This window comes from Phalaenopsis equestris, unplaced genomic scaffold, assembly GCF_001263595.1.
Source record: "Phalaenopsis equestris unplaced genomic scaffold, ASM126359v1 Scaffold000123, whole genome shotgun sequence".
NCBI classification, from domain to species: Eukaryota; Viridiplantae; Streptophyta; class Magnoliopsida; order Asparagales; family Orchidaceae; genus Phalaenopsis; species Phalaenopsis equestris.
Genome location: NW_018164565.1, coordinates 284,299 through 299,455, shown reverse-complemented (window position 1 = coordinate 299,455; position 15,157 = coordinate 284,299). Strand labels below are relative to the sequence as shown.

Below are 15,157 nucleotides of genomic sequence, written 5' to 3'. Positions count from 1 at the left end.
ATCCTTTTTGTAGATAATGCTAGAGAGAGTTTAAGAAAAACTTGAATTATTGAAGTCACCTTTAGAGTTTAAAGGCTTTTATTTGAGTAAGCCTAAAAACTAAATATATGGAATGTAATTTTATTAGTAGTAGATTTGGTGACGTGATTGTAATTAAAGGTGATCAAATCATTAAAATGAGTGAACATTTTAAATATCTCGGGCTTATTATTCAAAATGATAGTGATAAAAATGAGGATGTTATTAGTAGAATTCAGGTTGGATGGATGAAGTGGAGTAATGCATCGGGTCTATTGTGTGATAGAAAAGTATCGCTTAGACTTGAAGAAAATTGTATAAGATGATGGTAAGACCTGCAATTTTTATGACACAGATTGTTGACCTATAGAAAAGAAGCATAAAATTAAGTTGAGTGTTGCTGAGATAAGAATGTTTGGTTGAATGAGCGGGTTTACACTTAGAAACAAAATGCGAAACGAATATATCCATGAAAGAGATGGAGTAGCTTCAGTGGCAAATAAGATTAAGGAGAGTGGTATTAGATCTTTAGGTCACTTTAATGGTCGATCATTTGATGACCCGGTTAGGAAAGTGGATTTTTAGATCACACTTATGTTAAGAAAGGTAGAGGCAGATCTAGAAAAACTTGGGCATGTTGTATAAAAATTATCTTAATTTATTAGAAATAAATGAAAATATGATACTTAAATAGGACACAATGGAGAAAAATGATTCATGTAGGAGACCCCACTTCGTGGGATAAAGGTTTATTGTTGTTATTGTTGTATCATAGTTTTTGCAAATAGTCATTTTTTTGTTTTGTACTTTTCTGATTCATCTTCATGGTATTTATTTTTCTTTATTTTAATAGCCTATGCTGCTGTTGCTGAAGGAAGGCCTTTGAGAGAGCCACGTCTGCCTTGTTGTGGCATTGGCCTTGGATGGTTTCTGTGAGTGCATTATTATTGCATGTTATAAGCTGTGATCAATTGTATTTCTAGTGCATCTTTTCCTTTGTATTGTTATAATATTGGGAAATTTACATACATACCACAAAATTCTTGTGGATTTACATATCTAACACCTAAAGTTTGATCTTTACATTCATGACACCTTGGAGATATAAACATGTGCCTAAAAAGGTGCATTTGACCTTTAAAGAGTTAGTACAAGTGTTATTTCTGATGTGAAGTTAAAGATTTGATTGCCATGAATGTTAATATTAAAGTTTAGATGTTAGATATGTAAATACATGAGAATTGTGTGGTCTGTATGTAAATGTCCTTATTGTCTTTTACCATTTTGGCAACTTCAGTTTTTTTATATTGCTTGTGCTTTTTCTTTTCGTGCAAGGTTCATCATTGGATTCTTTCTTGCTGCTATTCCGTGGTATGTTGCAGCTTTTATAATGCTGTGTGCCACAAGAGTTGATCATAGAGAAAAACCAGGCTACGTCGCTTGCACAATTGCAGTAAGTACATCGGTTCAGTATCATTGTTATGATCATTTAGTTTTGCATTTGTTACTTTCTTCTAGTATTTTAGCATGATTTAACCTAAAGCTACTCCTTACCTTATGATGATTCCTGTCAAATACATTTTCATGTTATGTTTTCTACATTTTGAGGAATTGATATAGTTTTATATGTTTCATAAGATGCTATAAACTTGGAAATACTGTTAATAAGCTTTATATTTGTTGTAATTTCTGTAATAAAAATAGTATTATCCACCTAAATTATTCCTTTATTTTGCATTTTTCTTTGTTTTTTAAAGTTTTGGTCCTTAAAATCTTTTTTAATGATTTCTTAGCCTAAGGGCAATTTGGTCTTTTGTAAGCCTAAAGGCAATTTTGCCTATTATTATTATTATTGTTGTTATTGTTGTTGTTGTTGTTGTTGTTGGGTATAAATATACTTATTATGTTTAAGGTTAGGTTTATGCATGATATTGTTATTGCAAGTTTTAGGTTTATGACTTGGAAGTGATTTCCTACCTCTTGAATTATAGGAATTGGGAGAGATCACATACCTCTCGAATTGTAGGTGCTTATCTCGTATTCATGTTGTTTTTGATTATTAATGAAATAAAGTATTATTATGCTGATATCTAGCTTAAGTGCAACTTGGCCTTTTGTATGCGTAAGGGCAATTTAGTCTTTTATTATTTTTATTATTATTATTATTAGGTATAAATAGGCTTATTATGTTTAGAGTAAGGTTTATGCATGAGATTGTTATTGTGGGCCTTAGGTCTAGGGTTTGAGATAAATTTCCCACCTCTCGAATTGTAGGAATTAAGAGAGATTGCATGCCTTTCAAATTGTGGGTGCTTATTTGTGTTCATGTTGTTTTGTCCAAAATTGTGTGGAAAATCGTGTTGATTTCTGTCTCAGATCGGATCTAATTGGTATCAAAGTTTAAGATTTTGGGAATTGAATGGACAGAAAGGAGATGGAACAATTCGACGGAAAATGAAGTAAATCACAGCTTAGTGGGCGACCTTTCAAAGTATAGAGCGATACAATCACTCAATTCTGCATTCGTCTGGGATGTTGTAGTTAGGATCGGTGTACGTAGACCTAAAAATCCCATTTTTCTCTTCCTTCCACTACGTCCTTACGAAGCAATCACAGCTAGAGCTAGCTAGGGAGGCAACAACTGGGAGTGGCGTACAGAGACACAAAACTCACGTCTTTCTCCTCACATCTGTCATGCAATTGAGCCGCGAGTTCAGCTAGTGGGGAAAGCGACGAGGTGATCACGTCTTTTATCTGTTGTAAAGATTGACAGGATCACTAAACCTATTTTGTGAAGATGCTGCTTACAGAGTTGCGCCTTTTTCTTCGTGAAGCATCACACAAAATAGGCATATAGGAGTTTGTAGGTGAAGCAAACAATGGGATCATTGCGTACAAGATGCAATACAATCGCAATTTGAGCCTGCTGGTGGAGTCGATGGGATTGCGACTTGCATTAACGCGAGAGAGTCACAATTTGTTTTTGTTGGGGAGCTGACAAGATCATACAGGGTCGTGACTGAGGCCTTGCGATACAATCGTGGTTCGAGTTACAGGGAAATAGAAGGGGTCAAGGCATAGTGGGGAAGGCTACAAGAGAATCAAGTGTGCCTTAATCGTGATCCTAGAATTCAACAACCAGATCTGGGATTGAGCGTGCCTCAGTGACAGGAAGTAATGACTGCCAAGAAAATAGATGATTTGAATAAGAAATTGGAGGAAGAAGTGGGGCAACATAAATCCAGGATACAGGAAAGGTTTTCCGCCATTGACAATTGATTCAAGAGCTTGGAGGAGATGTTAAGGAAGCTCATTGAGATGCAATCCAAATCCCCGCTGACGATTCAGTTTGCAAACCCTACCCAATGGTTGATCGGAGATTCATTAGCTAAATCGAAAGAGAAAGAGATCAAATGAGAGGAATATTAAGAGGAAAGCATCCACCATCAAGAACCTCCTTTAAGGGCTCTAGTAGGGGGCGGAGTAGAGATTTTTTATGGAGGTTGGTGAGCCATAACATGGAGAAGGGTTATGCAAGGGGTATGGAGGAGCAAAAAGAAGAAAGAAGAGAAGTCAGGAGTGGGTATGGTTATGATCGAAAGAAAGAGTTTTATCCTTGATATATGGGAGAAAATAGCGTAGGAAAGGAAAATTGGGGTGGTGATGCTAGGGTTAGGAAGTTAAAGATACCGATCTTCAAGGGGGGAAGACATGCATGAGTAGGTGTATCTGGTGGAGCGATACTTCACGAGGAATGGGCTAGATGAGGAGAAGAAGCTTGTGGCGACAAAGTTATGTTTGGAAGGGAAGACCCTAATCTTGTTTCAGTGCAGGAGACTAGATATCCAATCTGTTGTGGGAGGAATTTAAGGATGGATTGTTGGAACGTTTCCGAGCCATTCATGAAGGAGACCTACACGAGCAATTATATGTCTTGATTCAGGAGGGGACTGTCATGGAATTTAGGGAGATATTTGAGCTCTTGTCGGGACGACTGAGGGGGATTTTTGAAGCAGGGTTGGAGGGGAATTTCATAAAGGGTCTAAAGCCCGACATACGTGAGACCACGGGAATTGAGGGAGGTGAAGTTAGCCCAGATGGTCGAGGACAAAAATTAGATGGAGAAGACAAGCAATAACAACATAGATGGAGCGTCGTACCAAACAGCTACAACTACGACGATACCAAATGCTCAAGCAGTGGAAGTCAATAGGGAGGCTGCACTGAACAGGAATAATGGGCCACGACCGAGATCGGTACTCAAGCACCTTATAGAGACAAAAATTTAGGAGAAATGAGCCAAGGGGTTATATTTTAGGTGTGATGAGAAATTTACACTAATACATCATTGTAAGGATAAAAAATTATAAGTTCTAATAGTGCATGATGAGGAAGTAAAGGATGAAGAAATAGCGACAACTATGGCGGAGTAGGAGCACGTTTTTTCCCACCTAGAGGATAAGGTGTTTTTTTTTTGGGGAGGAGAGAGAATATTATTACGTCGGTGCCTAACCTAAGGGCTATTTAGTCTTTATTATTATTATTATTATTATTTGGTATAAATATGTTTATTATGTTTAGGGTTAGGTTTATGCATAAGATTGTTATTGTGAGTCTTAGGTTTAGGGTTTGAGAGAGATTTCCTGCCTCTCAAAGTGTAGGAATTGGGAGAAAACGCCTACCTCTCGAATTATAGGTGTTTATCTTATTCATGTTGTTTTGGATTATTAAGAAAAAAAATATATATATATTTTGCCCCAATTTCTATGAAATTGTGTCGATTTTTTGCCTCTGATCGTATCAGTGTTTTTTTTTTTTTTTTTGAAAAATAGAAATAAAAAGAAATATATAAAATACAATAATGTAGACCCAACCCATTATGGAAGCAAACCTGTCATTGATCTTCTTTCCTGCATTGAAGAGGCTTTTGCATTTCTTGCTCCGTTTTTCTTTCATTCAATCTCAATTCCTTTCATGCCAGATCAACCCATTGCTGACCATGAAGCTATGCTATTGTATTTCTATTCACTCAAGATGTCACCTCTGAAAGATTCTTATCCCCTAGATACCCTCACCCAAAGATCTCAAAACTTAACACCAAGAGAAGAAATTGCTTGTTTGATGCTTGTACACCTCTCCTTAATGTATGAAAAGTTCGCCAAGAGTCACCTATGAGCTCTTTTATAAACCTTTTTTTTTTTCACTGCATCATTTATGTTCCATACCGCATCCTTTGTTGGTGTTTCTCTGACATTGGCTTCTAAGAAGCTTCTCAGGGATGCCTATTGACCTCATTATTTTAAGATTTGCTGATGGAAAAATTCTCCATAAGTCATTTGGTTTGATATGACCGACAGTGTGGCTCAATTGAAATTTAACGATGAGTTATCATTCAAGCCTTATAAATGAATGTCAACCACATATGTTTTCTCAGCACCTGGCCACATTACAAGATAAATAAACTAGCATGACCAAACCAACATGAATTGATTAAATAAGCTCCAAACCACCAGCTAAACTAATGGCACCCACCATGTGGCGAGTTGGCCTTTTGAACTTAATAGATTAATAACCTCACGTGATAGAACTGGCATGAACTGGTTAAATAAGTTCCAAACAATCAATCATTAGCAAATTTATTTCCGCATGTCAGTTGCTCTGAGCATTACATCGCTAGAGTGGCCCTACATTACTCCCTTGTGGCGTGCTACATCATCTTCATATGGCTTGTCATCATCATAAGGCTTTTGGGATTGTAGTAATCGGTGATCTTACAAGGCTCCCATGATTGTAGCATACATCATAGGAGATGAAACGGAAGGAAACTACAGGAAAGGAAATAGCACACTTTGGAAAATCATGAAATTATGCGGAATAGGAAACTCTACAAGTTCAATTGATGATTGTGTTTGAATTGTGACACTTGCAAAAGTTAACCAAACCTAAAGAAAAGGTAAAATTATGGAGAACCCAACTCGTTTTTACTTCTCAATAGGATCAACATCATAGGTGTGTTTTAGCATAAATTAAAGAAATTTCAATGTGAACTAAAAAATAATATAACGCATTTTAATCTTGCTCCTAAAGTTCATTTTTTTTTGCTTCCAATGACTACACATTTCTAGATTTCCGTCAAATCTATATGGCTTTGTAAAATTTGGCTTTAAGGAATTGATTTTTTGGTATCCATCAATAAGCCTGAGTATAACTAATGTTCCTCCTTTAAAATAATCAAGTGTTTACCATGCTAATTTATAGGATCGTCTAATATTTTGATAATTAGCATAACCTCATTATCTATAATAGCTTGAGAAATAACCTAATTACACCTATTTGGTAAGATTATGGATGTGCACTCTTAAGTTGAGGATGAATATAGAGTGCAATCAATGATGTTCGCAATAACTTTATGCAGTAAAATCAAATTTGATATGTTGAAGATCAAATTGATACTTTATTGAGATATTCTATTTATATGCATTAGTCTCAATGCTTTGTAAATTTTATACCCCTGTTTTGTATGTATTTTCTTAAAGGCTTTTAAAGAATTTTGTATTTTGGGTTTAGATGTACATCTTATCAACCAGTTTGAATTTCTCAAATTTTCAGTTTACATCATTAGTAGACTCACAATTGCTATATTTAACAGCTGCTTTTCTATTTCTATCTTCATACAAATGATGCATATATTGTTCAAATGATGTTCAATTTCATTTTGCATGGATTCAATTGGTAGTTTGACAAGATCTATTGGCTTTCTAAGTTGATTTCTTGTGATAATTTCAATTGGGCACATACACATATATCTATTAATAGATGAATTATATGCAAACTCAATCATAGGCAGTATGAAATCCAAATTAGGTGTGTGTTCTTTAATCATATAATGCAACTAAGGCTGCAAATGAATCGAGCATTCGACAACCTATTTGTGGCTTAAATCGATTAGAGCGTGTTCATGATCATTCAATTGGCTAATTGAGCGAGCTTGAACACTTTCATAAATATTCGGTTGCTAAATGAATAAGCTTAAATAGCTTGTTGTTTAGTTTATTTATGTTCATGAACAATATGTTTTAAAGCTCGTTAAGATGCTCGATTAGGGTCTATTAAGGCTCATTCACGAATAATATAGTTTAAATAATCTATTTTTTAGGGTCAATATACTTTGTTTGATACGGCTAATTTATTTTTCCAAACAAACTAATCTTATAAAGCTTGAGTAAGGCTCAATTAAGACTTGTTTATTTTGTTGAATGAACAGCTCTATAATAAGCTCATTAATTTTTATATGAAATGATCTTGGATCGAGCTCATGCCAAGCTTGAATTGGGCTTTGATAAATGAATTTGAGCTTGAACACATTTGTAAAAGCTTATATTCTACTTAAGCCGAGCTCAAACAAGCTTCTAATTAATGAGCTTGAGCTTGAGCTTGAACAAGCACCTACATGACTCCACTTGGATTGTTTGCAACCCTACATGTAACACATCACTTAGACTATAATATGCAATAGTTTTAGATAATACGTGCAGTTTATCCATTCTTTAAAGTATAGTTTTGCAATGTGATATGTATCAACAACTTAAAAAATATGTAAGGAAATGAACTATTCTGGATAGTAATCTACCTAATGAAAAAATAGAGTAATATTTTCTCTGAAAAGGGCCATATTAATATCCTACTAAGCTTTATGTAAAACGTTAAGCTTAAATTTAGAGTAATAGTTTTGCAATGTGATATGTATCAACAACTTAAAAAATATGTAAGGAAATGAACTATTCTGGATAGTAATCTACCTAATGAAAAAATAGAGTAATATTTTCTCTGAAAAGGGCCATATTAATATCCTACTAAGCTTTATGTAAAACGTTAAGCTTAAATTTAATTCCCCCCCCCCCCACCACCTAATCCATTTGGCAGATTTTACATTATGACATTCATGCAATATCCCATTTCAAGCTAGACTAGTAACACTCATCCTTAATCATGGCTATAGTTTTTTCTAAATCAAAATATCTTGCACCAGTAACGACAACATGTAATTCCAGGATAAAAAATCTCATAAAGACGTTTTAAATATGCAAATCAAGTTCTTAAAAGTTACCTATCTTTAATCATTAAATCCCTACTAAGCATGGGTGTAACATTAATTAAATCATGATATATCTTATCGAAACCCTTTCAACTGACATAATTCTAGTTAGTGTGATTGAAATCGATCACCTTTCCTTTTATGTAAGATGATAGCAACCCTGCTTAATTTATCAACAAGTTTATTTTTAGTTTTATCATAGTTTTTTAAAGCAATTGTATGTATTTATAAAAACTCTGCCCGATTTAGAATGTATGTGCCCTTATTTTTTTTTTGAGATTTTAAATACTTTATAGCTTGATGATTCAAATATAGGAGAAATTTCTGTAGAAATTTCTTTAATAATTAATAATGCCTCTAATATCACATGATTGTACCACGAGATTGAATTCGCTATCATAAATCATTGAAGTACTTTGTGTTGCTTTCGAGACTTTATTAAAGCAAGCAATTGGATGTATATTGTGAATTGAACTCCCCCCTTCCCCTTCCTCTCAAAAAAAAAAAAATCATGATCGCAGATACGCCATAAGAAATTTCAAAAAGTTTATTAAAATCAGATAACTTACTACAAACATATTAGCAAGTCTCTTTTTAATGCCATTGAAGGCACTTTTGACAGATTTCTTTGCTTAAATTTTGCTTGAGTAGTTGGTGCCAAGGCGATATTAAATGCTTTGTGAGTTGTCCGTAGAAAAATAGCCAAATAAGGGAAACTTCAAATATCAAATCAGTACGTGTTGTCTACTCTTTAATTGTTTTAATATTTTCAATACCAACTGATAATCTTTGAATGATGCTATAAATTCCAAAAAATATGATAAATGGTTGCAATAATGGTACCTCTTCAGATTTATATATATTTTTCGAATTGCAAACTTTTCAATGACTTTCCTATGACGTACTTGATACTGCTCTCTAGATTGGCTGTAAAGAATGAATATTGCTAGTGTTACAATATTTGAAAAAAAAGGTCATAAAACATGGTTCATGCTTCTCATTCTTTTTAATCTAAATGCATCACAATTCATTTATACAGACCAGTCTTTTTTCTAAGAACAACATTTGATTCTTCCTCTTATTTTATCATTGGTTGTAACTATTTAGTTCAATTTTTTAAAAAATCTTGGCCCTACTCATCTTTTATCAAGCATTGGTATGTGAGATCGACATTTGATAAAGATTTTATGATTTTTTTTTACTACCAGAACATATTCTCCAATTCCTATCATTCTTTTGTGCAGACACAACAAATGCTCATATTCCACCTAATAAATCTTTTTGTATGGCATTTATCTGTCGGCCTTTTAATTTTAATGTGCTTGCTAGCATTCATTCTATGATATGAAAAATTTGGTAACAAGGATCCAAGAATCAAATTAATAGCTTGTTTTATATTCGTAATTTGTTAGAAAGGACACAAAGATTTTCTTTTAAAATTTTTGCAACTCGAAACTATCAAAATATAATTCAATGAGAAAGCTATATACTTCATTACACCATATAAGCTAATTAATATATAAATAAATACACATTGTAAGCTATGAATTTAAAATTAAATACACTATCTAGTGCATAAACTATGTGCACAAATGTGAAAGATATGATAGACACAATATTTATAGATTAATTGAAAAGAGTGCAAGTGATTATTTGCATCCCAAAAGATTACACTCACTAATATGAAAAATCGTACTTATAGTCTTATGTAATACTGCAAGTGGCACCACACAATATTTTTATTTTGTAGGAGTACAATTAAACTGAGTGGCTTTTTTATTCTTAAACTAACATTAATGTTAAAATCATTGTGTTTGTGTTTGTCATTGTACCCATATTTGTGCTTCATAGTTTCTAATTTTTTTCATTAAAATAATCAAGTCATAGTTTAGTGTTTCATTTTTGTTTTTTAATACTTCAGAATTCATCTTATTTGAATAAAAACTTTTTTTTATCAATTTTTCAAAAGTTGAAAACAATTCTTCATAGCATTTAAAAGGATTCCATAAGGCATTTCTTTTGCCTCATGTCCCTCGGATTTGGAGTTGGGTTGAGAAGTTGTGGTGTACAATCTTCGTTCTTCCTTCATCCTTCCTTTTTTTTCTTCTTTCATGATATAGCAAAGGGATTTTTAATTCTTGTTCTCTATTTTGAAATATGTCCTTGTTCTTCCTCTTTGTTGAGGACTTGTTGACACTTTCTCTTAGAACTTATTTGTCAGTCTTACAACATTTTTTCAACACTAAAAGAATAAGTGAAAGCAATAGGTAAAAAAAAAATCCATAGGAAAGGAAGTAGCATTTAGGGAAATCTTGAAATTCGGTGAAATATGAACATTGAATGCTAAAATAAGAACTTTCTTGATGCTGATTGGATTGAGACATTTGCAACAATTCGCCTAACCTTGAAAAGAAGCCAAAACTTTGAAGAACATGTCTCATTCTCAATAAGATCAATATCATTTGCATGTTTTATCATAAATTGAAAGAAAATACCATGCAAACTAAAAGAAAATTCTATGCAATCTGAGCATGCTCCTCTTAAAATTCAATTTCAATGCTCTCAACATGTAGATACTAATAGATTTCCATCCAAATCATATACTGAACTCCCAAGAGACAAGTTAGCCTAATTTCTTTTGGGACATTGTTGTATCAAATGTTCGATGCAACTTCATCATCCAAGAAGTAAGCTTTTTTCTGGGGGCATTTACATACATACCACACAATTCTCATGTATTTACATATCTAACACCAAAACATTCATAATTACATACAGATCACTCAAATCTTTAGTATCACGTCAAAAATATCAACATCATTACCTCTCTAAATGTAAAATACACATTTTCATGCATATGTTTATGAAACCAAGGTGTCATAAGCATAAATATGAAACTTTGGGTGTTAGACATTTAAATATGTTAGAATTTCGTTATGTATGTAAGTTTCCCTTTTTTTTAATCTTTTTCATATCGGAAATTAAATTTTGTTATGCCCCGCAATAATAATTAACCTAACAATTTTTTTTTTTTTTTGCTTTACAATGTCCTAAGGTTGATCTTTTCAGATGTTGCATGATAAAAAATCATGCCTTGCATGCCTGTTGTTGTCTTTCACATCATATTTGGCGTTATGTTTTGACAAAATTAAACATCAAATTTTTTATCCTTATCACCTTAAACTTGGTAGCAGCGCAGTTTACATCTCTTTTGTATTAGGCGTTCTTCTAAATGGTGTATATTTTCGCTCATTACTTTTGTTTGATCTTTGTTCAACAGGCTGTTATTGCCACAATCGCCTTTATTTTTGGAGGAACAAAAGGAGCTCATGTGTGGTGATTGTTTGACGGCCCTGAGCAAAATAATTGGATCTGTGCTATGTACATAGCTGTTTGATTGTGTACTCTATAGGTGTGAACTTTGCATACTTGTAATTTTTTTTTTTTTAAATTTTGCAACTTAACGATCATTTTAGAATTTTACTGGATGTTTCTATAGTAATATTTTGTTTGATACGTCCCTTGATGACAATATGTTGCTGATATTTTCCCTTACTAATGAAGCCTGATGTTCTAGATTTATAGATATTAGACTTGGGTTTGAAAATATATAAATTTCTTTGTATTTTATGGCTGCTCTAGAAAAGAATTAGAACAGGTCCTAGGCCTTGATACTATTGGTGAGGTATGTTAGACTCTTGATTTAGTCTTGAGCACATTTCAATAGTTGGTTTCTATATTGATTCTATGTGTATATGTCGATACTTGTGTTTGATAATGATGTTAAAAATTTTTTTTAAAGGGCAGTGATAAACAATAGTGCGGCATTTGCATTCCTACCACCCAATTCTTATATCTTTACATATCTAAAACCTAAATTTTTCTTTTTATATTTATATCACTCAAATCTTTCATATCACATAAAAATTGTCATTATTTTAACTTTTAAAATATAAGATATATTTTTTCTTGCATAGGTAAGATGTCAATATGTAAAAAATTGAAGTATAGGTGTTAGTATGTAAACACATAATAATTGAGTGAGATGTATGTAAATCTACCTAATCAATATTAACAGCTCATCCATATGGGATGGAGTATTTGACTTAATCCCATTTTGAGTACATGACATTTTGAGAAATGTTCATTTGTTTTCCCCTAAAAGAGAGAGAGTCTAGAGCAGCAATAAAGGCGATGCCGGTTGTGTTTGGAAAGAATCTGAACTGACATATTGATTAAAATTTGTCTAGGATGGGTTTAAGAATGATTGAATTGATTTTGAGATGAGTACAATATAGAAGGAATCAATTGAAAGTTATATGGAATTCATTAAAAAAGATCAATAAACTTGAAACTCATCTTGAATATCTAACTCTTTTTGTCCACCTCCTCAAGGCCAACTTGGTAAGAGGAGAAAGGATTTGAACCCCTGACCTGAGGGGTTTTATACCGTGGATGCCAACCATCATGTTGGGTTACGCGGCATATGTGTGTGTGTGTGTCTATATATATATATATATGTTACCCACTGCTAGTGTATGTATATATATATATATATATATAATCATTTTTTTTTTGAAAGGATGAATATTACATATAATATTCTTCTGCATCCAACATGAGCTTTGCACAAAATAGAGCTTCAACTTCCATCAAGTGATCAGCCATATGCTTTTCCATAAGGGTTGAGGTTGTGAAGGCAAACAATTCAAACGTACCAGGGGGAGGGACACTCAAAAAAAGTATAAAACACTCAATGGCTGGTCAATGTCCAAGTGCTCCCGTATTGAGCTCGAAGATGTAAGTCTCACTATCCCACACTTATGGGCAAAAGTGCATAGGAGGTTACCAGGGAAAGAAAAATCAAGTGACCCCAGTGGAGATTATGACCTCCTCGTCTAGTAATTCCTTTGTGGATCTTCTCTCCTATGGTAAGTTGTAATGTGCCTAATTGGGTCAGCTCCTAAACAAAATGAGCCTTGGAAACTCGGCTATGTCTAGCACCGCTTCGCCTTTGACTGGATCTGTTGTACAGAACTGGCTCACGAGTAGAGTCAACAATAGAAGTGAAAATGAGAGGTGGAGAACCAATGCTGAAGTAGGCTGGGACTCCACGACAGCCTGCATGGGACTACTAGGATTGTAGCTATTTGGGACACTATCTAGTTTTGCCTTGTAGTTTCTCGTGACTTGCCCCGCTTAGGCGGACTTTTTTTTGAGATACAAGGACCCAAGGTCCACGAGCATCCTCTCCCAACTCACTGCCCAAAGTTGGGGCCGTCTAATGACCGTCCCTCCTGCTGGCATCAACTGTAGCTAAAAGTCCCCATGCATCTGCTATTGCTTTTAGGCTCCATGTCCTGGGCTCCTTGTTGTGCAGTAGGAAGAGAGCCACTATCAACTTGTCTGGATGAGTAGGTCTCCCCTAGGGGTGTAAACGAACCGAACACGAACGAATAGTGCTCATGTTCGTGTTCGGTTCGTTTGAAATATAATTTGTTTGAAATATGAAAATAATTTGTTTGAAATAAGCTCGTGTTCGAAATTGTTCGTGAAGAGTCTGTTCGTGTTCGTGTTCGGTTCGTTTTTGTTCAAATAGTTCAAATTGTTCGAATTGTTCGAATTGTTTGAATCGTTCGAATTCGTAATGTTCGAAATGTTCGAAATGTTCAAAATATTTGAAAATTTTCAAATTTGTATATATTTATTTAATTGTTAAATAGACAACAATTTAAATATTAATTCTCATATTTGTTTAAAAATTGAAATACATCATTTTATCTTTTAAAAATTGAAATACATTTTTATAAAATATATAAGAATTAATAATTAATTCTCAAACTACCAAAATAAATAAATAACAAACTTTAATAAAAATAATTCAACATTTGTCATTATTCATTACATCCAATTATTCAAGCAAAAAATATCTTACATAAAAAGATAAGAAAAAATAATTCTTCTAGAACATTTGAGCAAAAAATTTGTTTTCTGAATTCTGAAGCTTCATGTCCCTAAACCTGAGAAAAACAATCATTTATTTCATTAAAATAAAAATCTCAAATAGCACATAAAGTTTCTAATACTAAAATTTTCACCAACATCCCAACCTACTCACAAACTCACCAGAAAGGTCTGGGGCAGCATTTGCACAAGCAAGAGCGTGACATGCCAATGGATCTCGAGTCTGCAACTTATGGAACTTATCATATAAGTGGGGCATATCAAATGGCAAGTTATCTAATAATAGACTAACACCAAGAACAAAATTGCATCTCTAATAAGATTTGAGTGCAAGCTCCAACTAAGTGAATCTTAGAAGAAAAAAATAATGTACAGTTGATAACTGAACTAACAACAAAACTTATTTCTTGATGCCATAAAAGAAAATATTGAAAATTTGGGCCACAGGATCTACCTCAAGCTATGTTCAACATCCAATATATATGGTAAATTGAATAATATAAAATTTAGGCACTTATTCGTTCTGAATTGGGTTCAAGTCTGTCAACACAATAGTTAGTCTAATGCAGCTCTTCGTTGATAACAAGGACTGTTTAAAATTCTAGAAGACCGACCGTAAGATATAACCATATAACAGAGTTTCATAACTAGATCAACAAAATAACCATTAGAGCTCCATTAGAGCCAACTGTCAATATGAACACATATCAATGCATCACCATCATAACACCAGATCAAATATTCCTCGTTAGAAACTTCAGATTGCCAGGGAAGAATATGAGAGGTGAAAGTTATGCTTCTATGCTAAACACCATTACATCCACAGATAATCGCTTAGAAAATACATAGTCCAAACATACAACAAGATCCATAAGATTCCCCATCAAACTCCATAAAAGACCTACATGCCCTCATACAGAAATATCAGAAACTTCAAAACCAAGGTTTCACACAAAATTTAAATAAACCGAAAAAAATTTCTAAAAATTTAAGCTAAGAGACAAACCTGATTACCTGAAGATAAATATGAAATATTACAAAAAACCAAACAAGAATATCGAACAACCAAGCAAGAATGCC

At 33.4% G+C, this 15,157-nt stretch overlaps 1 protein-coding gene across 1 annotated transcript in view; it reads left to right on the top strand.

The window, feature by feature from the left end:
- The window catches only part of LOC110021196 (60S ribosomal protein L18a-like protein), a 29,536-nt gene extending 17,843 nt beyond the window's left edge, over window positions 1–11,693 (top strand). The window contains exons 2-4 of the mRNA XM_020719604.1: window positions 872–950; window positions 1,354–1,471; window positions 11,394–11,693. Coding sequence (XP_020575263.1) covers window positions 872–950; window positions 1,354–1,471; window positions 11,394–11,453 — 257 coding nt within the window. The 3' untranslated portion in view covers window positions 11,454–11,693. The remainder of the gene's footprint in view (window positions 1–871; window positions 951–1,353; window positions 1,472–11,393) is intronic.
- Window positions 11,694–15,157: the final 3,464 nt, after the last annotated feature.